Source organism: Strix uralensis, chromosome 4 (assembly GCF_047716275.1).
Source record: "Strix uralensis isolate ZFMK-TIS-50842 chromosome 4, bStrUra1, whole genome shotgun sequence".
Taxonomy (NCBI): domain Eukaryota; kingdom Metazoa; phylum Chordata; class Aves; order Strigiformes; family Strigidae; genus Strix; species Strix uralensis.
In genome coordinates, this window is record NC_133975.1 from 67,792,652 (window position 1) to 67,820,076 (window position 27,425).

A 27,425-nucleotide genomic window follows, 5' to 3' on the forward strand; every position below is an offset into this window, starting at 1 on the left:
TGAACAGATGTAATCTATTATCCTAGTTTACACAACTGCTGTAAATGATCCTACATTGATCATTCTTAAAACTTGAACTCAGTAACTTTTTAAAGCTGTTGTCTGCCTAGTACATGATATTATTTTCTGTTTCCTGTAGAGACAGAGCCCCACAGATCTTTATGCAGGTGAGGGTTACAGTGAGTAGGACCAGGTACATGTAAGGGGGTCACATTGATGACTGCAGGGTTTGAGAGTTAGGCATGCCGTGATTGTAACAGTAATGTCAGCGTTTGCTCTGCAAACCGGAAGGAAATCATTGAGATGAATATCTGTATAATGTTTATGGCAAATGAATTGCCCTCCCCCCCCCTTTTTTTTCTTTTCTTTTTTTTTTCTTCCTCTGTTTGGGAAATTTGTTATTAAATGGTTATTTCATTCCAAATTGTCAATGAAAGGAGGTAGCGTCAAAACTTCTGGCAGAACAGGAAGATCAGAAAACCTTTAATGTCAATAGATACAAATATTATATTCTCCCATATATATTGATCTAAAATAAAATTGTTCTCAGGTCAATATTATGCTTTGTACTTGCATGAATTACTGCAATGCATTATAGGAAATGTAGTTGAGATGAGTTACAGTGTTTGTAAGGGGAGAGGAGGCTGGAGGCACTTGCAGCAGCAGCTCACAAGAAGTTCTGCTTTGTTCTGGAAAATAATTCTGATGCTGTCTTGGTTTTTTGGTAGGAAATCTTTTCGACTGAAATTTTCTGAGCAGTTTTACTGCTTATTTTACTGACAACACAGTTGGACCAGTTCTTCAGAAATAAAACTTTCTTTGAGCTAAAACATGAAATTAAAGTATTTCATTGAGCTTTCAGACAATTTTTTTTTCCTCCCACCAAGCAGTTTTTGGTTGAATTAACAAATAAGCTCCAGCATTTGTGATGGGAAACATGCAGTCAGGGGGAGGGACAATGCAAGCACAGGACTTCCTGGGGTAGAGGAGGGGGGAGGACAGGCCCGCTTGCATTGCTGAATATGTGGTTTTCAACAGGCATTATAGTCTTTCCCTTAAGGTGAGTGGCCTGAAGCTGTTTGTGAATGTATGGAAGTTCCCTGAGACACAAATAAGCAAACCCTGAAATGATTTTCTCTCTCTGAATATACAGTCTCCAAGCTGCCCTTCTGCATAAGGGTCAGGTCTTTGAGGAGGCAGGAGTGAGCCAAATCGAGCAGCATGTGATCTTTGAGGTTTTTTTTTTTTTTCTTTCCCTTTTTTCTTTTTTTTTTTTCTTTCTTTTTTCGCCTCTGGGTACTTTTCAGTCAGCCTTCAGAGCTTTTTGTAGCAGGCAAAGATCAGGCACTTTGATAATGTCTTTGATACATTTAATCATAAGATCTTGACTTTATATGGCTCTGGTAGGGACTGGCAGAGTTACTTTAGAATATCTGTCTTGATTCAGATGTTACAGTGCTTGGAGGATTACAAAGGAAAATTTCTCTATTTTCCTAGGAAGGCTTACAGTCATTATATTTATTATTATGATTCCTTACAAAAATGTTAAAAAAAAAAAAAAAAAGGTGTCTGTAAATTAGAAACATCAGTGAAGTTTTGTCCTGAAGGGAGAAATTGTGTATTGTTTTTTTCCTAAACAGGAGTATAGTACCCAGCACCATACCTTGTTAGCTTACGGTTCCTATGCTTTTATACAGCTATAGCCGTGCTTGCTGTCTTGGTTGATGAGAGTGCCACATCATGCTGAATATGATGACTCCATGAATCTTGTACCAGATAAAAGGTTCAAAGTAACTCAGTTGGTATTCAGCCAACTCAAATGGCAAAATAGCTTTGCATAATCTAATCTTTTCTAAACTAAAACCAAATACTGTCTGCTGCTTCAGGCCTATCTTGCTGAAGAAATCGGGAATGTATTGGTTTGACTATCCTGAATTGTCTGTATGATGGCTAATAACTTTGTCAAATGGGCAGTCAAATTTTGATACTAAGTTCATATTTGAAATAACAGTAGCATTATAAAACACCTGCAACTAAACTATTTCATAATCATGAATTATGGATTAATTCCTTTTTTTCTGATGTGCTGAAACAAAGACATTTCTTATGACAAAAACACTGGGCTTTGTAACATTCTTGGATATTTAATTACCTTCATATTTGCTCTTGAAAGTATATGATCCAGTCTTGCTTCATGGTGCTGGAAATATGTCTGGATCATGTTGTGTTTCAGACTACCTAGGACAGACTGCTCTCTGAGTTTCAGGACAGGATCACGCTAAACTCCTACTGCATCATTCAGAGGAGGAATTTTCTCTCCCTGCGCAAGGCAGTGGATTTGGCAACATGGACTTTTATGTTATTGTACAAGACAGTGGGAGAGTCAATATAGATTGTGATGCTGAGAAGTGGTAAGCAGTTTGCAAAACCTTGGGAAAGATCTGTGTTTGCACGGAATCATCTAGGTTGGAAAGGACCTTGAAGATCATCTAGTCCAACCGTTAACCTAGCACTGACAGTTCCCAACTACACCATATCCCTAAGTGCTATGCTGACCCTGAAGAGACTGCAGAGTGTAGGACTCACGGTCCAGCCAGTGCCTTTCACTCCCGTTACTGCAGCAAAAGTGAGTGCGTGCCTGGATTTGAAACCAGAAAGTTTTAAATACTTAAGTAGGCCAGAGACATGCACTACAGTCTTCTAGAACAGGGGCTTACAGACAGTGGAAAATGCTGCCAAAGAGCTATTTATTCTGTGGACACTTACGTTAAAGTGAGATAAACTGCTTTTAGGAAGTATCCCTTTTCATTATTATTACTATTACTTGATGCCATAGGGGGACCTTATGTGGCCTGCTTGAATTTAAAGGTCTAGCTTTTATGCAGGTGAAGTTAGATGAAACTGGTTCCTCGCCTCTGCTACCCAGAGTTTAATTGTTTGAAATTTAGGCCCAGGAGTACGGGAGTTTTGTCTTACAGGTAGCATTCAGCTGGGAATTAAGGGGAGACAGTGAGTGTTTAATATCATGACCAATGTACAAATGGCAAATGTCACAGCTAATTAAGAGAAGGGTTTTGTGTGGTTAGGTATGCTTCAAGTGTAACTGCCCAGTTGATTGGTGATAAATTACTGTGAAGAGAGAAAAAGAAGTTGTGCTGGGTATGATGCTATTTGCATGAATCCTTTTTAAAAAAAAAAAGTCTTCTAAATGAAACCTGGTTTCCTTCCATAATGGACAAAGTTAAAAATTCTTCATTTACTGTTTCAGTATCTATTTTACCATTCTGTACAAGCGAGGTCTTTATGATGAGTCTGCTGGCAGAACTGACATTGAACTAGGAACTCCTGCACTTCAGTAACACCCATTTTGTTTGCATCTATTTTATTTCCATCTCAAAGAAACATGAAATAATTTTTTTTTTTCTGTTTATGGTACCAGTAAGTTTGAATCAATGGGCAATCAGTTAATGGTGTTTAGGTAAGTAAAGCTGTTTGATTCTTTAGCACTGATGGTATTGGCACATTTTATTAGAAAAATGTCCCTTTGATGATAAGATGAGGGATGGAAAGGAATGAAGAATTAATGAGAGTGATAGAATTATCTGTCAACAATCTGCCATAAGATTTCCTTACAGGCTAGATTTTTGTTATTCTGCTTGGAAGGGCATCCTAATTTGTTCTAGAGCTGTTCTAGCAGTATTACCTCTCTATTTAGGAACATCGTTAGTAATGAAAACTTGCCATGGAAACCATTTAAATGCCTGCCAAGTTCTGAAGTTGTTATACCTCAAAATCTCAATATATGGTATCCAGATGATCCTAAATATTTTTCTTTCCTGTAATATTATTCAATTCCTTTAGTGGTAGTCTGGGTTCCATATCAGTATTTAAAACTTCAGTAGACACGTCTGTCGTGTAGGGGAACTAAGACTGATGCTGTGGTTCTTCTGAACATATCCTGAATCCTTGTTGTTTCCAGAAATGACTAAATGATACTTTCACTCAAATTCCAGCACAGGAAAATTTCCCATTAAACAACAGGATTGTCCATTTCTATTTTTAGAGTAGTTTAAAAGTGTTAGTAAAAGACATGAAGATTTTTCTAGTTTTTAGGATTACTCAGACTACGGTAAAAGATTTCATTTTTTTTAAACCCAAATCCTTTGGGTTTTGGTTTGTTGTTTTTGTTTTGTTTCGTTTTTTTCTTTCTGCTTTTTAAACAAATCCAGGCTATGTTTTCCAGGTGCTTTTGAGATTCTATTTTTTAGATTCACACTAATGAATGTAATTCAGATTTGCACACATCGTTTCCAAGCTGGGACATATACTGAAATGTTTGTTTTTGAGAACATGAATAGCTCAGTGGGACATCAGGGATTACACATGCGTGAAGGGCAGCTAGTACTGAAGTGCTGTTCTGGATTAGAACCCTATTACTGAGCTTACTTTGTATTTTAAAATCAGTATGGATTAAAATAACTTCTGTCATTTCAAATACTGTATTTGGAAGGAGCATGCAGCTGGGCAAGAGACTTTTATTCTGTTCTTTTTCATAGAAAACTATGCAGTTTTGCCTCAGTTCTCACAAATCCTTCATTGACATAGCAAACGTCAGCTGGCAGCGAGTTCAGTATGTCAAATTAATGAACGTAGTGGGAGGACTCCTACAGATGTCTATGGCAGCTAAGTATCATAATGGGTTTATAGAAGACATTTGCTTCTTGGCTCAAGTACGCGTTGATTTTACTTCAGTTTTCTCTTCCTCTTTTGCTGCTGCTGTATTTGCTAATATTGGCCCAAACTCAGGAACACAGTTAAGCGTGTATTTAAATCCATCTTTTAGCAAATAACATAAACCTGTTTAATATGAGATCATTTGGACCTAAAGATGTGGTAAAAATGAAGCATATTTTGAAGTGTTTTGCCAAATGTAGCCGTTTATTCTTCTCCTGGTTAAAACAAACCAAAACTGATTAGGCATCTGTACATTTCAGTGGAAAGAAAAGAGTGGCTGGATGGCTGGTGTCCTGCAAGCTCTGGAATTTCAAGGAGGAGTTGGCAAGAGTCAAAGGTGTCCAAATGTAACAACCAGCATAAAATGATAGTCATACCTTACAAATAATTGGGAAGTTTCCCATCAATATCAAAAGATAGAATAGTTGAAGCTTGGCTTTTCCATTAGTAAAAATTAGAAGGGTCCATAAACACATAATAACTTGCAGTTGTGTCTGTCTGGAGCAGTCTTGTAGCAGGGACTGGTATTCAGATAAAACTGTTAGCTAGGCATAGTTTTCTTCTCCTTATGTTCCTCAGAAATACATGTTTGTTGGGGTAGCATAACAGTAATAAGAAACTTTCTAAATATTGAATGCAGCTTTCTGAGAACAGTCTTCATAGTAAGATATGAAACTACTACAAAACTGTCATATGCAAATATTAACATTACTGGAAAAAGTCTTTCAATTCAACAGTTATTAAAAATGTTGGAATTATAATACATTTTTATTTTATAATGTGCATAAATCATAATGCATTCCTCAACCTAATTTTATTTTCTTAGCTTCTGTTTTGTAATGGCTCTTTCCATCTCTAGACATACCAATGAAATTAATTTCTCAAGGACGCTCTAAGTCTTCAATATTGTTATACACTGTGTCTCCTTTGGGTTGCAGCTTCTTTGTCTAACATAAGAAAGCCTTTACCAGTATGTATAGTAAACACAAACAACGTTAGTCTTCCCCCCTACTTTGACACTGTATAATTTTGGCTCCTACACATCCCTTACTAGGTCTAATGAGAGAATATTCATTCTGAGGAACACACGACATACTAAAGGGGTCACTTCTGAATCCAGTCCACTCTGTCATAGGTTTCTGTGTTAGGCAGTCATTCTCTGTGTTTAAATATGTGCAAACTAGTTTGAAATCATGGAATGTTGTAATCCTGGGTCATATGCAGTGTATAACACAAAAGCTTTTTCTTTTCTTGTAGCTATTTCACCATCTTGTTATTACACAGTACTTTTTGCTGTAAATAGCAATAGTCTTTATGCCAAAGCGCGGGCCTATGTCCATGCTATATGCAACATTATGGTGAGGGCAACTCCACGCACGGTTTCAGCTCAATGCTGGTAAAAGTGGTGCCAACTTCTCCATCTTCTTCATGACATTCTGTGATTAATTGGCCTAAATATTCAAAGTGTTTTAAATTATTTAGGTGCATAATATGTACTTGAAAGAATGGTTTTATTTTTCTGATTTATTATCATCATCATCAACCTAGAGAGAGATAGACCCCCGAGATTCAAATAATTGTTAGATGCTATTAGCTACGTCTTGGTAGAGAATATTTAACTTGTTGGTGATCTCTCATCTCTGAAAGTTCATCTTCCTCTTCTCACTTCACAGTTCCTATGATTCAACTTCTCATTTCTTAAAAAAAGTTAGGTTATTGTAAGGTCAGTGGTATCTTTTACTGGATAAGAAGATGCTTTAGATATTATGAGAAAGAAATGTTTAGTTAAGACTTCTATTTTAGAATTGTGGGCTTTTCATTTCAACTGTTTATTAACAAATTCTGTACAACCGAAAGTACGTAACAGGGTGAATTATATCTGAAATGCCTACACATGCTTGAATGGGAAAAGCTGTGTGATAAAAATACTTCTTTGAAATTGAAATAAGAAGATTGGGCACGTTGATTATCCAGGAATTTAGATACTGAAATGCCTTTAAGATCTGTGATTTAATCTATCTTCCTCCATGTCTTCCAGTAAATTAATGGGAGGAAAACATACATGTTTATAAGCAAAGGAGGTGGCTTTGAAAGTGAAGCACTGTTGTATTTTTATTTTCTTTCACAAGATGAACGTTATTTCATTAAAGGCTTGGGAAATATTGTTTCCATTATGGCTGTTGTTATCTCATTTACCAGTGTTAGAATACCAAGCCTGTGCCATTTTAAGTGCAATATTTAGCTCATGTTCTGGCATGCATATCAGAACTGCAGGCTGAGACTCTGCTGTGGTAGTTTAAGTGGAAAAAAAAAAAAAAAAAGAAATCCTTTGCCTTTTTGCAGTCATAGCTGCATCTTAGGCTTGCAGTTCACAATATTGCCATTGTTCTGTTGTGATGCCCTTTGGAGATCAGCAGCACTTTCAGCTCAATAAAAAAATAATTCAGGGTACAAAAGATAAAATGTGAGCCACAGAAAACCTATCTGGCAAGTTTTACAGAAACTGTTCCATGAGAAAAAAGCATTACTTTTGAAGTCCCATCTTTTACATTTCCATGCTGGTATGGAAAAAGCTACCATACTGGCCAAAAATACGTATGTGACAAATGAGTTGGGTAATGGTAACACCTCATCTGTGCCGCTTTTAGAGTTGTACCCAATTAAATGATGGCTGGTTTGAACAGATGGTTTCTGAAATCAGAGAAATAACCAAGCCAGTTGGGACAAAATTTAGTGGTTGTCTCAAGGGTAGGAACATAAACTGACACTCTAGAAAGCGTGGCATAATAAAAAATTAATGGACTGTGTTTACGTATCTGTCATTTGCCCCTCCCTGCATCATTTAAGTACCAAATAATATCAAGAAGCCATGAAAACCTGAGTTTAGATTATGCAACTTTTCTTCTGAGGTGAGCTGAATTCTCAAGTCCAGGCATTACCTTGAGTATATTGACATGATGAGCCACCAGTCAAGTAAGAGCTTTTTAATGAAGAATAGTTAAAAAACCATCAGCATTTTACTAATTGTAGAAACAGCTCTTGTTCAAACACTGCCTCACAAATCTGAAGTTTGTAAATGGTCTTAACACTGTCAGATAACCCTGAAGATTTCCATATTGGCAAATTCTGTCTTAATGCTGATTTTATGTACAATAATAATACAAGATTCAATTTAACATGAAAGTTTTTATAACTGCTAATGATTTGAGTTTTTTGATTTATATAAAGCATACAAGTTCACAGTAGGTTTTTCTCACCTCCTGATCAGGGCCAGCCTCTTCAGAAGTCATAGCTAAAATTTTCTTCATAAAATCAAACTAAGATGTAAAACTCTTATTTGGTTATTATACATCAGTTCTGAATTCTGTTTCTGCTGTCATTCAATTAATAAACTGTATTTGAAGATGGTAATTGTTCGGTAGACTTTGTCGCTAGACTCCATTCTCCTGCAGAGATATTTGTGATTATGGACAGACTGGGGTCTTTCACCTTATTTGGAGGGGGGAAAAAACCAAAGCCAACCTGCAGGAGTAATTTTACTATAGACGTGATTTCAAACAAGTATTTGGATGGTTTGGGTAATGTTATTATGAAAGCTGTCTTTTGAAAACTGAAGCCTCCTACTCCCCCAATCTTGCTGTCTTAAGCATGAAGCTGCTTTTCGCCAGCAGATTTGAGTATGTGGAGAAATTCCTATGAGTTTGGTACAGCATATGATTTTACGATTTATTTTTGCACTTCTCTATAAAATGCCTTTGAGAAACAGGTGCGTGCTATGTGCAGTAAGTGATACGGTATGCTGTGAGACAGGAAAGGCAACTAGAGTGAGGACAGAGGAACCAAAATGGAAGGTTTCCAACTATTTGAATAAAATACTGATTTCCGTATATGATTTAATTACTGAGATTCCCTGAGCTATATGTTTCAACTTTAGGCAAAATTCTGGCATTGCAATTAGCAAGAAAGAAGTTGAATCCACACCCTCTCAAGTTATTTTTTAAAAAAGCATATATTCACTTGATCATTTCTTATATCTTCTTATGTAATGTCTGACAACTAGGTATTTATAAAGAACACACTTGCATTCTGCTGTGAAGGTACTTAAGGTTAGAGTGATTTTTTTTTTTTTTTTTTTTTTTTTTTTCCCCACATTGTAGTTCATTTGTTATAGGGCTCTGAAAATACTCATTTCTGGCTGCAATTATTTATCCTCAGTTAAAAGTTAATAAAGAAAAGTTAAAAGATAGGAGCTTTTTATACAGTTCAATAACATCAAATATTCCTCACAAATCTATAGCATGTATTAGGATTGCGTTGCAAACAGTTTTTAAATAAAATAGTTATCAAAGACTTGTAGTACTCTCGCTATATATGTATTGAAAGTTGGGTATGTTTTCTTTTTATAGTGACTGTTGTCCTTCTCTTTGATCAATATTTTGTATCTGTAGAACTGCAAGTTAATAGTCCGGAATCAATCATGATTGTAGTGAAAAGAAGAATTCGATGTGGAACAGTCAAATGTTAATGTTACTACTGTTAGTGGTTAGCATTTTTCATAGAGCAGTTTGGATCTCTCAGAGTAGTACATTAGAAAAAGCTTGTTAAGTCCACAGATTGTGAGTTTGGTGCATACTATAAAATATCAGCTGAGTATTCTTCAATCCTTTATACCTTATTCTAATAGCATGTTAATAACATTGAGTAGATTGCTCAGCGTTAGTGATCACATGTAAAAGTGATCCGTAATTCTGACTGACCTGAACTGTGGGCGGTATGTAGAGGTGCAGGTGAGACTTTGCAAATTAACATGTCAACATCGAAGTTTCCCAGAGTGCAAGCCTCTCATGTTCATATGGCTGCTGGTAGCTGCTTAAGGCATACTCTTTTGTAAACCTTTCTTTTCCTTATTGGTAGAGTGCTTGCTTTTCAGCATGATCTGCATACATGTGTAAAACCCCTAAAAAAAAAAAAATCTCAGGCGTGTGTGCATAGGAAGAGATGACGTGGTAAGTATCATATGGTGCGAAGGACTCTGACTCCATGTTTTTATTTTCTTTCTTATAAAGAAAGTATTTTCAAATGACAGTTTGGTGACAGTTTTTCTTCACCAGTCGTCAAACTAGTAAAGACCAATATGCCAGCTTCTGTGCTACTGAAATGCATCATGAATTCAACTAAAAATCTACATGTAAGGAAACAAAATATTTCATGAGATTACTGAATCAATTGGAAAAGCCTACAGATCCAAAATCATGGTTTTGTAGCATGGTAAAACTATGGAAAACTGCTGCTGTTGAATACTGAGACAATTTTGTCAAAATGGATTTGAGTTCGTAATGTGCTAAAGTTAGTAAATTGCCAGGACAGCACTGCCAAAACTCTTTTTAAAGACCTGAAAAGAATGGGCAAAAGGACAAACTACTGAGGATCTACCGTAAAATTCAGGGTTGGCAAACCAGGAGAGAAAACACATGTCTGAGTACTCCTAACTTCTAGGACTTCTAAGATTTAAAATGCAGTGCTGAATCTTTTGAGTGTGTCATGGAAGTGCTCACTGGTATTTTGTATGTGAATTTATATATGAAGGAGTTGATTTGCTGCTTCATGTGTTTTATTTGCGTGTTCAACTTTGATATAAATGAGAACATCATGCAAGTCTGTGAGAAACTTCTGAAATAGGAGAGGGCAGACTATGAAGAGATGGGTACAATCATATTCATTGACTATGAGATCAGTACATGTTACAGGGAGAAAATTAATAAAAAACCAAAGATCTTGTAGGCTAGGATTTTTAAAGGCACCTAAATGAAGCATGGAGTTTCCTCATTGTGTTTCACTGGGATGTTAGCAGTTTTGTTCCTCTTCTATTCACAGTCAAGCACTGTTATTTCAGAGTGATAATATACACAGCATGAGACACTTCTGGAATGTAAGTGCCTGTACAGGGAATTAATCATGAAGAGTTAATTCATTATAACTCTTCATGTAGACAAGAAGTTGGTATATTGCATTGCGATTCAGGTATGTGTAATGGATGTAATGTGTAATTCAGGATTCAGGTGTGTGTAATGTGTCCTGAAGTGATGTGCATTGCAGTAATTTAATTTTGAGATAACGAAAGTATGAATCAAAGAAACGAGAATCTATTTTGAAAGTGTTGCTTGTATCTTCTTGGCCAGAAACAAATGGAATGTAGTTGTATGGTCTTAGCTACAATCTGAGCTTCCAGCAATAATTGAGACTTTAACATTTTTAGCCTTTCATGTTACTCTGAAAGAAAAACAAGCAATGATTGATTCATCCCTAATAAAACAGAAGTTGTAGATGTTCATTTGTTGTGTCATTCTTGCTTAACCTCTTAAAAGTATCAAAACAGATGATAGCAGTTTTGGCATGGTAAATTGTAGAAGTAAAGCATGAAAGAAAATGGGGGAAAAGAAGGTAAAATATGTGTCCTATTGAAGGCAAAGATGCTTTTCCCATTAATTTCAAGTGTCTAGATTTACCCCTTGTGCTCAAATCTTTGTTCTTGGTTAATGTTTTAACCAAGACACTTGATTTTTCAAGGACATTTAAATATTAAAATAGAATTTTGTTTCTTTATGTGCACGTATGCATCACGGGAGGCAGTGCAGTGCTAATAGCTATTCTTCGATCTTAAAAGGGATCTCTCTTAAGTACCTGTCAGAATCTGCTCCTGTGTCAAGCCTCATCCAAATGCTTGCCTGACTGAAGCCTGAAGCTATAAAAGGTTCTGTCAACGTGAATTCCTGTGCTACCTTCCCGTTCACCCTGCTGTGTGTTTAGAAATATGGTCTGTTTTCTTAACAGTAAAAGATGTGGAAAATGTGCTGAAGTTTGCTGAAAGGAATTCAAAAGGAAATATTTTTGTCTTGGCATGTAGCGCAGTTGTAAGAAGAATCATTTTGATGACATCCATCTGTTGCAGATTAAAATAGGTTGGAATTGGGGATTGTGAAGTTAGTACAGCGTGATAAGTTAGGGTGACCAAAATAAATGCATTGAAATGGATTGGGTAACTGAAACAAATTGCTTTGTCGATCAGTATTAGTAAGCTGAAGGTGGGAGGCTTTTAGGATATTCTCACAATGTGAAAGAATGGTTTTCACCCTATGTTTCTTGACAGGAAGGTGAAATTAGATGAGAAAACATGCTCAATTGGAGGCATTTCAATGGAACGCCAAGTATGAGTCCAATGGCATGCATGCCCTCCTGTGCCTCTCTAATCACTCCCCACAAAACAGAATTTTGCAGTTATTTATCTGCTTTTTGAAACTCGCTCCTACTCTATTTAAAGTATGAAAATTGTTACTATCTCTGTGCATGTTCCCAAATGCTTAGTCTGTTTAATCATTACTTCTGTTGCACAATTTTGTTTTTTCTCCTGGCATCTGCAGTTGCATTAATAGACAATTTACCTGTGTGTAGGTTCGCATGTGGGTGAACATCAAAGTATGTGCCGCTTTCAAATAGCCAGTGTAATTTCATGTCATAATCGTAGATAAAGGCAAGAGGGCTGACACATTTCATGCTCTCTTGCTTAACAGTACATCCCACAACCTAGCTGAAAAATGAAAACATGGTTTTATTTTTTTTTTAACCTATAAATGCTAATGGTGCTTTAAATGTGAATGTGTGAATGCAGACAGTTTAGGAGTGAGCATGTTTACGTTATCCTGGATTTAGATACTCAGGCTTGAGTACTTCATCCGCTTTGTTCTATGGTTAGCTACGCTTGCTGTGCCGCCCGGTTTTGTGGGACTTTTTTTTTTTTTTCTTCCTTTAGCATGCCCCTCTTCTTTGTCACAGATGATAACATATATCCATAGGACTTCTTTGCTCTTGGATATTGTTTTTTCTTCAGTGTGTACCTCTGTGTTAAGCGAGTGTGTGTGCATGAGTATACACTGTAGTCATGTAACTTTTTATGCCAAGTACAAATCCAAAGTCAATGTATGTTTTCTTAAGTAGCATAGCCAATAACAGGATAGGTCAATTATTTTCCAGGGATTTGAGCATATATATATGTATAAAATCTCAGAAAACTATAGCTAGCAACTTGATGCATTAATTTTTTTCTTGCTAATATCAATTTCTATGATTTCTGTTTTTTTCTTTGGTTCTTGCTAAATTTTGAACTTCAGCAACCTTTTTGCTCACCTTGACAGGTCTGCAGTTGTTTTGTGCTGGTATTGCCCTGTTTAAGTATGTGTATGCTAATCAATGCAGTTATAATGCAAAGTCAGTTTTCTTCACGATTTTATTCTCCCACAGCATCAAACGTGGAAACCTTTCACTGGTGATGAAGTTGTGTTCTCTCTTAAACAGGAGCTAACTAGAGATTTTTTTTTTTCTTATTTTTTTACAGTCTGACAGCAATGCAAGCTTTCTCCGAGCTGCCAGAGCTGGCAATCTGGACAAAGTAGTGGAATACCTGAAAAGTGGAATAGACATTAACACATGTAATCAGGTAAGATATTTGAAGGACAGAAGTTTGCAAGAGTGAGTTGCAAGAAACCCCCCTCAAAAACCTGTTGTTTTCATGCTAGATTACTTCATAGAGATGTTTTGATTCACCTCAGGCTATGTTTTCAGTCTTGTTCTTCAGTGGTGTCTTTCTGCATGAAGGTGATAATGTCTATAAAATTATGCTGCTTTTAGTAAAGCTTTATGTAAGCCTTTTTGGGCTGCTCCTTCTTGCCAGTGTCCTGCAGGTATAGATAAATGTTAGTGAAGTACCTATGATCAAAACTTTAGGTCTGCTTTGGTAGTCTATGGCCCTGCTATTCTGAAGTTCCAGTTGTAACAGAAACACTGAGCACTAAACAGAGTTGTAGTCTTCAAAATACTCAAATTATTTAAAAAAAAGTTCTAGCTGAGGAAGTTGTTATGTAGTGTTCTTTGGATACGGGTAAATACTATGATAAAATATTCCTGGACATCAAGTTGAAGGTTCTCCGTAATTCTGGTTGTTTTTTTTTTGTAGTAAGCTGCAGTTTAGATGTCCTGAGGCATCTGCATTCAGCAAAGCACACCTCACTCACTGTCTGTTTGGGTTTGTATTGCTGTGGCAGAGTGAGATTTAACTGAGGCCCACCCGTTACTCAGTTTTCTTTCCCATACTGGGAGTCTTATTCTTTTATTTGTCTAGAGAAATGGGACTGTGCCACCACTCATATTTTTTTCTGTTAGTTATTGCTGCTTGTCTATTGTATCCATTTATTAATTGTAATGAGGCATGCCCATGTAATGGGTGTTCCTCATTTTAATGAAAGTTACGCCTTTCTCCAGAGAAGTTGCATTGCAGATAGGGGTTGAGGAGCAATAGGTATTACAGCAGTTTGACAGATGAGCAGAGGATGGCAGTGAGATGACTGTGATTAATAAATTCTACAGCATTACCAGCTGCCAGGTTTTGGTGTTGGGGGTTAGTTTTTTTTTTTTCTCAAAGCTATTTTGAAGACCTTTGTTCTGGCATCTTCATAGGTGTAGGGGTTAGTTTAAAAGAAAGTTCCAAATTTCTTTTTGCAAACATTTGTCTAAAAGACAGTGTGGACTAGCATCCTTGGCAGAGCCAAGGAAGAAGTTGAAAGCCATGTATGAAAAATGATATCTTTAGCTTATATGTGAAGACATTGTTGAAAGTTTTAAAGCAAGGTGTGTTTGAATGAATAAGTGAAGCTGATAGAGACTTCAGGCAACGATTTGCAAAGATGAATGCAGTAGTGTTTGAGTGGATTTCAAAGTTAAATTGTAAAACGTTTTTCAGTTACCTAAAGAAGTTTCTTGTAAACTTTTTTTTTTTTCCATATTCAGTGTGTTGTGTTTAAGCCCTGTAGCATGGGGACATTTTTAGAGTCTGAGGTTTCTATCATACCTAGAGCAAGAGTTCTCTTTCAGGACATGCTCTCATGCATATGATAGTAATAGCAATAACTTGAAAAAAAGAAATTACGGGTCTAAGTTTGTAACAAACTTTTTACTGTTCTTACAGAAATTATCCTGGCCCTGTTTGCAATATGTGGATATATGTTTCTCCAATATAAAGAAATATAGTCTCTGTTTCCAGTTTTATGCTTAGTTTTCAGGGCCTGTTGTTGTTTGGTTTGCTCATTAAATTAATGTGAATGTTGTGGGAGTGGGATACCAAAGAGAGATGATAGCAAAATAAATAGGTAAATTTGCACATTATCTGTGGATTTTATTAATGCTTTTTTATTCAGATCATTCAGTTAATATTTTAGTAAACAGATTTTAGAACTAAAATGTTATTTGCTTGTACACAATACTCTTAAAATTAGGTTTTTCAAATTTTTTCTATTTTGTGGTGAAATGTATCACCTAAGTATCACCTAATAACTTAAAGAAAGAAAAATGATGGACAGTATGTGCTTTACTGAAGAAAAGAAAAATAATTCCGTTAGGAGTCTAATCTTCCCCCTGTTATTCACATTACTTTTACATTTTGATTTAATGAAAAATACTCCCTTTTTGGCAGAGTACGTTTCAGGTATAAGACGTCAGGAGCTGCTCTGTCCTTTGTGAAATGTGTAGGGATGGAATATACTAGTACTGGATAGTGGAAAACATTGAAGTAAAAAATACTATTTTAGGTTTTGTATGGAGAAAACACCTATATTGTCTTACCTCTTCTGATCACTATTCAGATTAAGATCAGAAATAATCAAGATTTTCCTTACTGTATCCTGAGACACAGTTGTGGCTACTAATGTAAATTGTGTCCAGGAGCTGAGCTGTTAGTTGCTGTGGACATACCTATTATAAATAAGTAAAATATTTAGCAAGTCTGTATTTAGCTTTGGAATTAGTAAGGAAATTATATTATGCCTCCATTAAGTTGTGACAGCTAATAAATTGCTTTTCAGGGCAGCTAGAAGGAAAAAGCCTGTTGAAACAGCATTTTTAATTTTTTCTAACAACCAAGGTGAAAGGTACACGTTTTCTAAGTCAGACTGAAAGATTGAGTTGTTTCCTGCTCTGGTATGACCGTGAGTTTTAGAAGCTGTGGATTTGTTTGGTAGCAAAGAAAAACTATGAAAACATGGGTTTTCTTTGATGGCAAGAGCAATAATCCCCTGTAAAACTGTAAGTCTTAGTTTTTCTGAAAGAATTTTAACAAAGTCTTTGGGCAGTATGCTCTGGAATACCCTGCCAGCGGTGCTGATAGCAAATTCCCCAGTGTTCGGAATTTGGGTTGCAATTACTGTATCTCTGAACCCTCAGTGAAGAAATGAACGTTTTGTTTTCTACTTGGATAATTGGAAGCCACTTGTAGAAAATTATTAGTAAATTGCTTCAGAAACCTGTATAAGGGGATCACTTTGAAGGGGCAGAAAGAGTTGTAATGAGTTTTTTCAAAGGTAATATGTATACATCTTCTTTCTTTGGCTTAATTGTGGTGTACCCTAAATCTATTATTTCAAGAAAGAGCTTTGCACTGTTTTAACCAGTCTCTTGCATTTCTGGTGCATTTTTGACTTCAGTGGATCAGTTCTAATGAAGACTTTCTTGATCTGTTGGTTGCCCAAGTGCCCAAATCTGATCTTGGCCTTCGTAAAATTTTAGAAGGAATTTTTCACAACTGTCTAGTTACTTATCTTCAGTGGGTTCTAAAACACTTCTTCATTTTGAAGTTCAAAGGAAGCAGGTGGAAGTTTAGCACCCCGTGGTGACAGTCTCCTCCTGTAGGAGCAGTTGGAACTGTAGAGGTGATTGTTTCACCAAGAGTAAGATCAAATCCAATTCAAAATATGTATTCACAGTAGAAAGAGCATGGGGCAGTCTGGGCATTATAGAAATATTATGTACTGCTTTATCACGCTGAACTCAGTATGGTCAGCCAATTGATTTTCTTTAGCCAGCCCACACAAAGCACCTGATCCCCTGTGACCTGAGGTGCGGAAGTCTGAGGTTTCCCTTGCTATTTTTGTGAGGTCTCAGCCAGTAAGTAAACATTCAGTGGGTGGTATTTTTAGCTGACTATCTAATTTATGTCCAAGCAGATTAGAATCTTGTAGCTCACTTGTATCAGCAATGCAATTCTGATTGCCCTCATATGGTTAGAGAGTAACCATGTTTTTTTTTACCTTACTTCAGAAAACTGTAAACTTAAATATGTTTTTATTAGTGGTCAATCTTATCTATAACATATGACCTCCCCTTTCAGGAAAATTATTACTGCTGTAAAAATACACTGTTAAAGTTTCGCCATTGATATGACTGTAATGTGATAGAATGTTTTAGCTTGGCTCTTTTGTAAGTCTGTCATATAAATCCAATTACTTTTGCTTTGTAGCCTAGGGACCTACAGTTGCAATGCTTGTTTAAGTGACTAGTATCATCAAATTTAATAGGACTGTAACCATGACTTAAAATAAGTATGCAACTAAGTGTCTGCATCAGTCCTGAAAAATGTCTTGACATTCTAGTGAATTCAGTGGCATTTCTTTGAAGGGGGCTTGAAAGGTCAGGCTGTATGGTGTCCAACTTTCCCCTAACTCTTAGCCAGATTTAATCAAAATGACCACTAACTGGACAATGGCTGTGAATTTTGAAAGTAAAATTGCTTAAGGGTTGTTTTTATACAACATTAAAATCAATAAATAATTCAGTAGAAATGTCACATAAGCTCTGTTTTGTAACTCATGCTTCATTAGATTAGCTAAAATTTTAGTGCACCACCTAAACAGAAACCTCAGAGACTGTTCACCTTCATATACTGCAGCGTCAGGTTCAACTTGTTGGCAGCACAGTTTTCTCTGACTCCGAAGAGCTGTAAAGAGAAAGAGTTCCTGGTAAAAGCTTGCAGGTATTCAGGGAAAGTTTGGGACCACAGGAGAAGACACTGAACATACTGTCCCTGACATACGTCGACTGTGCTGTCTGTCTTGGGCAAGGGTTCTGTGAATAGCAACTCTTAGTGAAAGGTGTCATTGGTGTGGTAGCCCTGGTTATAGTCCCATATAGAATCATAGACTGGTTGAGGTTGGAAGGGACCTTAAAGATCGTCTAGTTCCAACCCCTCTTTATGGGCTGAGACAACTTCTACTAGACCAGGTTGCTCGTATATCTCTGCACATAACAATTATAAGAAAAACTTCTGTGCTTTGGCTATGTTTGGGAACATAAAGAGTGTGCCTATGCTGTTAAATGACCTGCCTACCCAGTTTCACCCCTGAGTCCTGGTTCCCTAATCATTCTGGTGTAAAGCAGCTGGTTTTCTCTGACATGAGACCTGGGAGCAGTTCGGGGGATGTTTGGTGCAGGGACCACTCTCCTCACAGAGCAGGGAAAGCCTGTGCTGGGGGTGCTGCTGCTCCTCCTCATAGTCCCCCAGTATACCTGAGCAAACCTTGATCCTGTAAGCCTTGTCTCAGACCGTCAGCCACATTGTGCACATCTTACTCATTGCATTGTGCTAAAAAAAAAAAAGTTAAAAGCCCTCTTCTTTTAATAGCATGTGGTACAGAATTCATGTTATTTTCAGGAACTTTGACCCAGAGAAAACAAACATGTACAGGGTGTGCCTTTGGGGTATGGTGCACCACATGGAACCAGGAGAAGGCCGCAGGCAGGAGGTAGTGTGTGGTGTGGGGTGCGCAGGCTGCGGCAGGGTGGCCTAGCGCAGACAGCATGTCAGCTGTGCTGGGTCGCGTTGCCTGGGGGCATGGAGAGACAGCCCTGACATAGGAGTCTGGGGCATGAGGGATAGATTTTCAAAGTTTCTTGGTATTCTCAAGAACTCCAGATCCTTAATTCTGTGGAAAATTAGCTACATGTTCAAGTTTAAAACTACATTTAAGTCCAAATGAATTTTATTTAAGTATGCAGCTAAGTGCTAGTCTGAAAAAGGCTGTTTTCCTGAACTGGAGCTTTATACTATGCAAATGTTATCTGTACCACCAAGAAAGCCTTCATAAAATTCCTTGCTCCTTTTCTGATACTTACATGCTGGCATTCAGACTGGAAAAATGTCAAAACTAATTAAAAATCCCACAATTGTGGCCACTATTTATTTTCAAAAAAAGAAAATGAAATAATCTAAAATCTTTTGAGACTTTACCTTCACTGCTGAAGAAATGCAACATATGATTAAAGTAGGCATGTGTCAAATGGAAGTTAGGACACAAAAGTGAGAGTAATTCTGTGCCAAGGACTTTAATGATCAGCAGGGTAAGAACTGGGGCTCTCCATGAGCTGCTTATTGAAAACATATAGAAAGAGTCTAGTCTTACTGCCTAGAAGAAAGTTTCCATTAAAAGGCCTACTGTCAAGAAAAAACTTGCCAAGTTATATGGGACACAACCTGGCGAACTTCAAGTTCCCTGGTTAGGAGAGAGTAAATCTAGACTCAAGTTCTTACATTCAGATAGATACAGCAAACTTTATGTCTTTATTGTAAGCACCAATATTAACAAAAAGAATCACCCCCAGGACAGAGCACAGTTAATATGATAATTACTTGGAAACATTACAAGTCTTTTTTCCAGTGCTCATATTCTCTTGCTTGCCATGGGAGGAATATGACTAGGGTTGCTGCAGATTTATCTCCTGTGGAAAGCGCTTCCCATCTGCAGCTGGCTGGCAAAGCTCCTCTTGCACTGGGTAGGTGAAATCAGAGCCAGATGAATGCAAACATCAGAATGGATGCTGCATAATTTCTTACTGGCTTGAAGGAGATAAAGCATTCCTGGCATGTAGATCGCAACACCACCAACTTTCAGAATCTGTGGGTTGGCACTGTGTTTAAGATTAAAGCTGGACTTACAACTGCACTTATTAGGGTAAAAAAGCAGTTGACTAGTGTGCAAAACAGAAAAATCACATATTAACATGACTTAATGAAGTAATTTTACCTGACATCTGGGTTGACTTAACTCAGGAATTTTCTAGACTGTATGAAATATTTCAAGCTCTTGACAAACAGTACAAAACAAAAAATGCTAACATAACCCCTTCAGATCTATGAATAAAATTAATCTCTAATTTGGATTGTCTCAGCCTTGTTAGAAAGAACTTCTCTCTGTGAACTGGCTAATCTGTTTCCCTGAAGACTTTGATTACTCTACGGGAGTTCCCAAGTACGAAGAATGAACTGAGATGGGCATTCTACATCAGCAGCACTAGGGAGCCCAATCTCTTAGCCCTCACCATCCATTGAGCACGAAGATGCACTTCAACTTCTTGCGAACTCTGATTCTGATGTTTGAATGGGGTGTCTACGTGGTTGCGTTGCAGCTATCTAAGGGCTAAAGCTAACACACTGTGGAAAACACATTTTTAAGAGCGAGATATCTGAATGCTTTTTAAAAAATGAAGCCTTGTATATACAGGATTATTCTTCTTAGTATAATGCTATTTTTAGACTAGATCCCATCTCAGAAAACAGTACATAATATTAAGGGTAAGTTTTCCTGAACAGAGATAACACAAAAAGATGCTTTCTTCAGTTTTAGCATTTGTTTCTCAGATCCTGAGTTTTCATAGAGATCTTCTTTATAGATAATCAAAGTATTTTTCCCAATGTAACTGTTTTCAAAAGCTGATGAAACTTAGCATTTCTGGATATGCTGAATGCAGGGATTAGTTACAGTTATTAATATAGTTATATAGCTAATAATTAGTTATGACTTAATTATGCTTTGTTGAATGTTACCTTCATATCAAGTTAAATTATTATGGAATTGCTTACTTTAATCTTAATTCAAGCACAATCATTTATTCTGAAAATCATAAATCATTTCTATTTCTTTATTTCTGGAGAAAGTTAGAAATGTCTGGGGACAAAATTCCCCTGTTTTAAACGCAGTATCTTAAAAAGATCTTAATTACTGATATTTTATAGGATGAAAAACTGATAGCCATTGGAAATCTGTGATTCCCTTAAAGCTATTTTCCTTATCTTACAAATGTAGTTATTTCAGGACATGGTTGCTATTTCTAGTTAGTGTAGCAGGAGAAAACAACTTGCTTCTGAATGTTGAATAGCAAAATGAACTTTAGTTTTACCATATGCATTTGTGCAGCCCATAGTTCTAGCAGAAGTTAGACCCAAAAATCTGACAAGTCGAAGGGCTCATCAGCTGTCTGCTGTGTCTTAAAACAGAATTGGTAATCCAAAAGGCAACATAAAGTAATGTTTCCCCATCTTGTCTTAGGAGGCTTGTCAGTTGTTTGTGGTGATAGAGTTGCTTTTTTGGAAGGAAAATTTTGATGGATTTTGGCATTTGTTTTGAAGAAGTCTCGTGTATTCACAAGGAATGTATGTGAAGTCTGATAGCTTGAACAGAACAGGATTCAAATATTAAGTAGTTTTGGGAAGCCTCCAGCTCCAAGGCTCTTTTAAACTTAGATCTGTTTGGCTTTTGCTCTTGTTTTGTTGGCTTCTTTATAATTTGATTGGTGTCTTTATTGCTTCAGTTACAGTGGGACAGAGCACCAGCTATTAATTACTCCCTCCTTTAGTTGAAATGGAAAGCAGCTAACAGCCCCAGTAGTGCTAACTATAGACTGGAGTAGCACTGTGGTCATAATGAGGTCGACAGTATCACATGTTGATGTCACTCAGTAGGTTAATTAATTTTCATGAATTCATAGGCTATAAAGCATCATAAAGGGAGAATTTTCATAATCTGAAATTATTTTTCTTTTTTAAACTGTTCACACTATTTTTTTGTGATATTTTTGGGAAAAACTTCAACAAACCTTCGGACTTGAAAAGGCCATGCCCATCTCTCTCATGTGCCCTTTCTCAAATCCTTCTTGAAAAGAGGTTGACCACATGCACTTTACTTCCCCAAGAGATCTATTCAGAGGAGAGAATCAACAACCTTAGACTGACATCTATTAAAGAGATGGAGAAAAGTATTTGACTTTAACAAAGGCAATGATATTACTTTTTAGTCTCAGACTCAACTGGTGAGTGCATATGCCTTGTTAACTCTGGCAAAACATGTAAAGGAGTTAGCATGGCTATGCAGAGTTAGTCACAGTAGCTTTTTAATTTTCATTGTGTTTGTACCTTATGCTTTTCTACTGGCCTGTTATCTATATAAGCCTGTGAAACAGCATCAGTGAAAAGAACTTGGTAAAAGTGCATTGCATTTCATGCTTCAAGAGAACGTCGAAACATTCAAAAAATAGATTTTTGTATTGTTTTATTTTTGTTGACTTTCATGATGTTTTCTTTATAAGTTGTTTAAATACCATTCTAACATTGTGTGGCAAAGGCAAGAATAGTTAGAAACCTAAATGTTGGTAAATATTCCTGGAAACTGTTGTATCCCAACTTCCATCAGAGTCGATGGGAGTTATAAGGGGTCAGACTCCTAGCATAAAGGAAAGAAGAGGCTTAATTTTGTTAATATATATTCTTGCTTCCTTATGTTCTTAAATATACTAAGTACCTAATGGATTAATACGTTCAAACAGAAGTAAACTCAAGGGAAGCAAGAATCATTATATTTAACAAAGGTTGTTTTCTTTAGTGCCCAGACCATTGTATACTGAAGTATCACAAGAAAATGTTCACTTGTATAAAGAATTTTTCCCCATTTCCTTCAAATGCTTTCTTTCCCTCATCTGTACATTTTTATGTTCCTTATACTTCTTGTCAAGTCTCACCAGCAGAAGGTGAGTAAGGCTTTCTAGGACTACCAGGTTATTGTCTATACCTGTCACAGCTGAGCGTAGAGGGGAGGGTGTAAAAGCTGGCACTGTGCCTGTATTGCAGCTTTGGTATGCAGTTTGTCAGCAAAGCTGCAGTAATGCTAGACAGCTGCTAGGGCTGTTTTTTGTCTTTTTAATAAGTCAATACCACTACAGAAGAAGTGATCCTGGCCTTGCCCTGGCTTGGTGGTCATGCTTCCATTCCGTGCTCTCTCCTGTGCTGACAGAAGCATATGTGCAGCCTCATACCGAACGATTGAGCGACCTGATCTGCATAAAGATGGCTGGGGATAGAAATGAGGAGAGGAGAGGACAGGAGAAACAGAAGCACTTCGGATAGCAGCACTGACTTGGCTGATTTAGGATGTTCTTTGAACTATAGGTCGATCTGCCAAGAAGTTGCCTTTCTGTGGGGTCAGTTTGCTTTGGCATACCAGGGTTAGGCAGGAATAGTATAAGCCATTATTGCTGTTGGATGTAACAATGATCTGGGTGATGTCCCAGAAGAAGTAAATGACACAGCAGGATTGACACTGAACTTGGCAGCATCTGAAGAACTTCCATTGCATGAGGATCACTCCATGAAGCAACTGAATACAAAGGCAGAAGTAGCATGGACTTCCTTGGGTGATTTTCAGACAATAGCAGTGAGACTTAGTGTCTGTCTTACGGGAAAAAAAGTGAGTGACTTTTGATTGGCTTAGAAAAGGTTGGTGCTTTCTAAGATATACAAGAAATCCGTGGGCTTTTCTGGTGTGGTGAAAATATGTAGGGTGATACTACAATAAGTGCTGTGAGCAGTAGTGGTATGTGTGCACATTTGTAGCGCTCTACGGGATACAAAATATTGACGCCTCTAGCTCAGTGGTAGAGGAGAAAAAGAACTGAGGGAATCAGGCAGGGAAATACTTGAAGAACCAAGCTTGGAAGGTTTGGTACTATATTGTTTTTTTAGAGTTAGAATTACAAATGAGCCTCTGAAGGAAAGGTATTATGGCATATGTATGCTTTGTAGGGAGGAACAGTCTGTATGCTGTGCAGTTTTGCTTAGCAGGCAAATAATTTCATACCCCCGCCCCCCCCCCCCCTGTTTTTGGTAGGCATGGGAGAGAAAAAGGGAAGTGTCAGAAACCTTTGTTGTTCTAAAATACAAGAATCAAATTGATAGGAATGGAGGAGTTGCATTGATTAAATCTAAGCTTCTGTCACCATAAGTAGCAGGGATCAGCCATGTGGGTTGCGAAATAATTACAGCATTGGTTCTGATTATTATGGAGGAACAAAGCTTGCTTTAAGGCTTCAGTCACGCTGGCCCTCAACATTTGCAGTGCTTGCTTCTGCTATTGCTTGCTCCAGCTTACTTTATTTAAGGAATTACGGAATTTGAATGTGGACAGTAGGAACTGTATTTAGGCTATAGTTTCTTTCTGTAACCTTTTTACTGGACCTCATGTATTCATTTTGCTTATGTTTTAATGAATAAAAAAGTCATATGTTGCAAATAAACTTACATAATCTGTGCAACAATATTAGCTTTCAGCTGCTTAATGTGGTATCATTAGATATGTGTCTTAGAGATATGGATACAGGTATTTTAAAAGATTGCTACTGATTAAACACTGGAACAAGTCATGCTTTGCCCATCTTTGGGACATGGTAAACTAAAAAAGAAGCTTCCCCTCAACTTTTTGCATTCAGAGGCATGTGTGTGTGCATAATTTGTGTGGACCATGCAATATTGCAATATCTCTGTTGTTTGTGGACTTCAGTTTGCTCGCAAAGGATGAAGAAGGTTAATAACATGTCAAAGCAACACATCAGCTGTGTACAACTGTAGGGAGTCAAAGTTACCATTCATACTCTCATAGAAAGTGTTGATGACTGAATCTGTGAGATCAGATATGAGAACAGGTCTTTGTTCTCAAACCGTGAGAAAAACACTCTGTGTTTCCCCACAAAATACTATTTCAAAGCTATCAACCGCTGTAGGTAGTAATTATTGGTTATTTAATACTCAGCTGAGATTAAAAAACAAGGAAGATTATAGCCTTCTGAGATGTTTTCAGCCTGCAAAAAATTCACTGGCATGTGCAGTGTTCCTCATCTTGATGATTATGGTCAACCTCACCACATAATTTTGGCTAGGAATTTATCCTTGACTTAGGGCATGGCACTATTGCCACCCCTGGGCTCTGCAGCTTGGTAGTGAGAGTGTTCCTCTGCAGTAAGGAAGATCTGGTTGCTGCTGCTTTAGCCACATAATGGGATTTGAAACCACATTTCTGATTAACATTTCCTAACTACCAGGCTGCCTAAGGGTATTCTTCTTCTTTTGGAAGCTTGTGCCTGTAGCCTTCCTTCAGTTCCTTTGCTTTTCTCATAGTCGCCCTTCTGAATTTGACCACAAAATCTGCCTGCGCTGCTTACATGAATGTAAAACTAAATAGTTACTTCAGAAATGCATTTGGATTGCTGTGTCTGCAGCCATTGGACCCGCTCCCGTTAAATGCCTCCCATGATGTGCTAAGTGCTTTAAAATCCTACTGGGAATTACAAGCTTGAACTGCCTCTGTGGATGGACAGATGAAAGACCAGAAAGCTGCTTATTTATTTCACAATTGAAGTGACTGTCAACTGCTTAGAGACAAGTAAAGTGATAAAAATGACACAGTGCTAAACTTGCTGCAAGTTACTCAAATACCTGAGTCTTGCTTATGACGCTTGCAATATGGAAAACAGGAGAATGCTCGAGGGCAGTGGCAGTATCTGTTGCTGTCACCTGCCTGATGTACCATGAAAAATGCCATAGGATTGTGAAAAATAGGTTGGCAATTCAGTTACAATAGACTGTCATTTTATATTTTTCCTTTGGGTGGAACAGGCATACTAGGAAGAGGAAGATACAGTTTCCATGGCTGGGATTTATAAGACATGAAGTATCCTATTCCTATTTAATGTGAAAAGGATTTAGATGCTAACTTTCTTAGGTTGCTTTCTTTGAAAATCTTAGCTTTTATGTCATTAATTTTCTTTTCCTTTTTGAGTAAGGTTGCAAAACCTTGAAGTTTAGAGACTTGCTCATCAGAAACCAGCAGATGTACTAAGTCATGGGTCAGAAGAAATTGCAAGCCATGTGTAATTGACAACCATTTCGGTCTACTTGTGCTTTTGGTTTTCTGTTTGATACCAGTTATCCCAGAAGAGAGGAGGAGAGTCCAGGGTTCAGGACAGCTACATCAGCCTGGAATAATCCTGACTGAATAGACACATCGTGTGTAAATTTGACTAAATCGTGTGATTTCTCTGTATTGATAATACCTCAGTGGGGCTAGATAAGGTTACAGTAAAGAGAAGGCAGATATGTACTCAAATTTTGAAATGATGAGCTCCATGGAGATACCCAAGGTGGTAGTCTGGAGAAATGTGAAACTGTCAGAAAGGAAGGAATCTCTTATGGATACTTGCAAAATATGGTCTGTTTTGATGTCTTTGTTGCTATGAGAAAAATGTTATTGGAAAAGTTTGTCACACAGTGCCTTGGTTTAAATAGCAAAGTCCAAAATATCTGACTAATGTAGACAGTCAGCTAAGAGATGTAATAGTATTCTAGCTACTAATCTTCTTCTTATACCAGGCTAAGGTAGGAATGTGTATCTTCAGAACTGATATTTGTAATTGATATGGCCCTTGTGCTTACAGAATGGACTCAATGCTCTGCACCTGGCAGCTAAAGAAGGCCATGTGGGACTGGTACAAGAATTATTGGAAAGAGGGTCGGCTGTGGATTCTGCCACTAAGGTAATTCATACATGTCTGTAAGTTTATTCACAAAGAGAAAACGTCAAATACATGAGAGAAATTTAGAGAAAAAAAGATTAAAGTACAAAATAAGATAATAATATAAATAATTCACTGATATTTAAAATGTTATTTCTATTATGGCCTGCAAGTTTATGTTCTTTGCTGAAGCTTATTAGTAGTAAATGAAGAGGGAAGGATTATTATTTGTGCAATCTGTTTACAGGGGAAGCACTAAAAGGTTTTAGCAATGCCAGATTTTTCATTATTTCCAGTGACAGGTCCCCATTATAGAGATAATGAATATAGCTCAAAATAGTAATTTTTTCAAATCTGTGGAAAATGGTAATTGACTGTATCATATCCAGAGTCTTTTCACTCAAGGGCACAATGGAAAAAAAACCCTGTGTGATAAATTGCTTTGCTTTCGGCCTTTTCACAGGCAGCCATGTGCGTATGTCCAAAACATTCAGTCAGTATATTTATTTGTCTATGGGTGGTAAATACCTTCTGATGGGCCAGATTTGTTGGCTGGAATGATGTCATGTTTGACTCCTAGTGTCTAGGTTGGCTGGCTGTGCCCAGCCTTTGCATTTAGTTACCACCACTGTGTCCCCGTGGCTCTCTTATTTTTAATGATTTCTGATGCACAGGATCTCCATCAATGTTAACACTTGGTCCTCAGCTCAGAGAGCTTCTTGCTGAACTTGTGATTTCCATTATTGATGGAAAAACAGAAGTTCCCTCCTTCAAAAACGTCTTTAAGTCGCCCCTCAGTGAAGCTGTTTGTAGAACCACCAGGTTCTACATAAGACTTTGGGGTTTTGTTCTGGTTTCATGAACCTTGATTCTTTAATAAAGCCATTTAAGTATTGCTCCCAGGATGAGAGATTGGCCTGGAAAAAATACAAGGCTCTTACAAAAGCAGTGGTCTACTGCACTGCCACTGTTTTGTGAGAGACTATTTTTATTGTGCAGTGCATCCCTTAACTTAAGGTTAATGCCTTTCAAAAATATGTATTTTAATTTTATGCCAATTAGAGAAGAGAAAAAATGATTTATCTTCTGTGTTTAAAAGGCTAGTGTCTGTTACTTACCAGTCACAACTTCCTTTTGGGTCTTGTACTGGGAAATCTCATTTTACATGAGATGCACAGCTTGAATTTTAGGACTTCTAGATTTCA

At 37.2% G+C, this 27,425-nt stretch overlaps 1 protein-coding gene across 50 annotated transcripts in view; it reads left to right on the forward strand.

Moving 5' to 3' along the window:
* The window catches only part of ANK2 (ankyrin 2), a 371,495-nt gene that overhangs the window by 202,539 nt on the left and 141,531 nt on the right, over window positions 1-27,425 (forward strand). For all 50 annotated transcript variants that reach the window (XM_074867112.1, XM_074867115.1, XM_074867116.1 and 47 more), the window contains 2 exons: window positions 13,124-13,225; window positions 26,143-26,241. In XM_074867112.1, the coding sequence (XP_074723213.1) occupies window positions 13,124-13,225; window positions 26,143-26,241 (201 nt within the window). The remainder of the gene's footprint in view (window positions 1-13,123; window positions 13,226-26,142; window positions 26,242-27,425) is intronic.